This window comes from Lycium barbarum, chromosome 7 (assembly GCF_019175385.1).
Source record: "Lycium barbarum isolate Lr01 chromosome 7, ASM1917538v2, whole genome shotgun sequence".
Classification (NCBI taxonomy): domain Eukaryota; kingdom Viridiplantae; phylum Streptophyta; class Magnoliopsida; order Solanales; family Solanaceae; genus Lycium; species Lycium barbarum.
Genome location: NC_083343.1, coordinates 92,563,088 through 92,564,944, shown reverse-complemented (window position 1 = coordinate 92,564,944; position 1,857 = coordinate 92,563,088). Strand labels below are relative to the sequence as shown.

General features: G+C 38.3%; 1 protein-coding gene across 1 annotated transcript; it reads left to right on the top strand.

Moving 5' to 3' along the window:
- Positions 1 to 485: 485 nt before the first annotated feature.
- On the top strand, positions 486 to 1,253 carry LOC132603568 (PR5-like receptor kinase). Its single transcript, XM_060316701.1, has one exon. It carries the CDS (start codon positions 486 to 488, stop codon positions 1,251 to 1,253), a length of 768 nt encoding a protein of 255 aa, XP_060172684.1.
- Positions 1,254 to 1,857: the final 604 nt, after the last annotated feature.

The following is a 1,857-nucleotide window of genomic DNA, read 5'->3' as shown; positions in this document are numbered from 1 at the left end:
TATAGTGATGCCTCAGGTGGCTGTTTGGCATGTCAGGCTTCAGGAGGCATATGTGAATTTGATTGCGAGTTTCGTCATTGTGGAGACACAACTTTTCCTTTTACCTGTCCATCTACTGTTAAGTCAGCTTTGATGCAACCAAACACTAATATTTCAAGAAGGATTCATGTACTCATGTTGACAACAGGTATGACTATCGTCCTCCTACTTCATGCTCATTTTTAATAAAACAATTTGCAGCCTACATGAAATTCAATATTTCTTCACCCCCACAAACACTTTTCCTTCCTCTGGTAATATGAATATCAGTTACTGGAATTGGGATGTTAATCTGCTTTGGAATCTGGTACACACAGTATAGAAAATCATTCTATAAGTGCATAAGATTAATTACCTCCAAATCAGAAGATCAGAGTATAGAGTCCTTACTTACGCAATATGGATCTCTGGCACCAAAGAGATACAGCTATTGGGAAATCAAGAAAATGACATATGGATTCAAAGATAAGCATGGTGAAGGACGTTATGGAGGGGTCTACAAAGGTGACCTTTCTGATGGGCGTGCAGTTGCAGTGAAGATCCTAAAAGCATCTAAAGGTGATGGAGAAGAATTTATCAATGAAGTTGCAAGCATCAGCCAAACTTCTCATGTCAATGTCGTATCTCTTTTAGGATATTGTCTTGATGGGAGCAAAAGAGCTCTTATTTATGACTTAATGCCAAATGGATCCCTAGAGAAATACATATATGGTGATGGTTCTCTCTTGGGACTGCACAAATTGTATCAAATAGCTGTTGGAATTGCTAAAGGATTGGAGTATCTTCACCGTGGATGCAACACAAGAATTTTGCATTTTGACATAAAGCGTCATAACATACTCCTTGATGAGGAATTCTGTCCTAAGATATCAGATTTTGATTTGGAAAAACTATGCACCAGGAAAGAAAGCATTTTATCCATGTTGGGAGCACGAGGGACGTTTGGTTATATTGCTCCCAAAATAATCAGTAGGAGTTTTGGAGGAGTCTCACACAAGTCCGATGTCTATAGTTATGGAATGATGGTTCTAGAAATGGTCGGAGGAAGAAAAAATGTCAAGGGAGAAGTGAGCCATACAAGTGAGATATATTTTCCTTACTGGGCATATCAGCATATTCAGCTAGACGATGAGCTGAAACTACACGGGATTATAATCAAAGAAGAAGAAGAAACTGCAAGGAGGATGATATTAGTAGGTCTCTGGTGCATCTAAACCGATCCACCACAAAGGCCATCAATGAGCAAGGTTATTGACATGCTAGAAGGAAGCCTCATCTTAGACATCCCACCGAAACCTTTATTATGCACTCCTTATTGTTCAGGAAGACATTCTTTGACCACACAGGAAATGCCGTTGAAAGCCTCTTTAATTTCTCCATCCAGTTCATCGCTTTATTCTCCAGAATCATCAGCTATTTCATAGGCGTACATGTATTTTCATGGCTGCCAAAGGCGAAACTTTCCAGAAGGGCTTGTAATGAACTTCGATCTGTAATTGTGAGTTTGATTGGAATAAACCACAAAGTAACCGCAATGAGGGAGCAAATAATGATCCGTTGGAATATCATGTAATGCTAGAATTAACATTAGAATAATGGCTAATAAAGAATATGTTATCAAAGTCAATAAAGGGTATTTCATAATACAAAGATGACTCATAAATGGTCTGTTACAACAGCCATACGAGAGGAACCTAGACACTATTTTAGTAGGAATAAATTTGGACACTTCTTTGTGAGATATCACATTTATTTTTATAACACATGGCAGGTGCTCAAATACCACCTTAAAGAACAGAAGAAAGCTGGCAAAGTGAA

Coding starts and splice junctions, on each gene's coding strand:
- LOC132603568 (XM_060316701.1), top strand. CDS start 486: ATGACATATGGATTCAAAGATAAGCATGGTGAAGGACGTTATGGAGGG.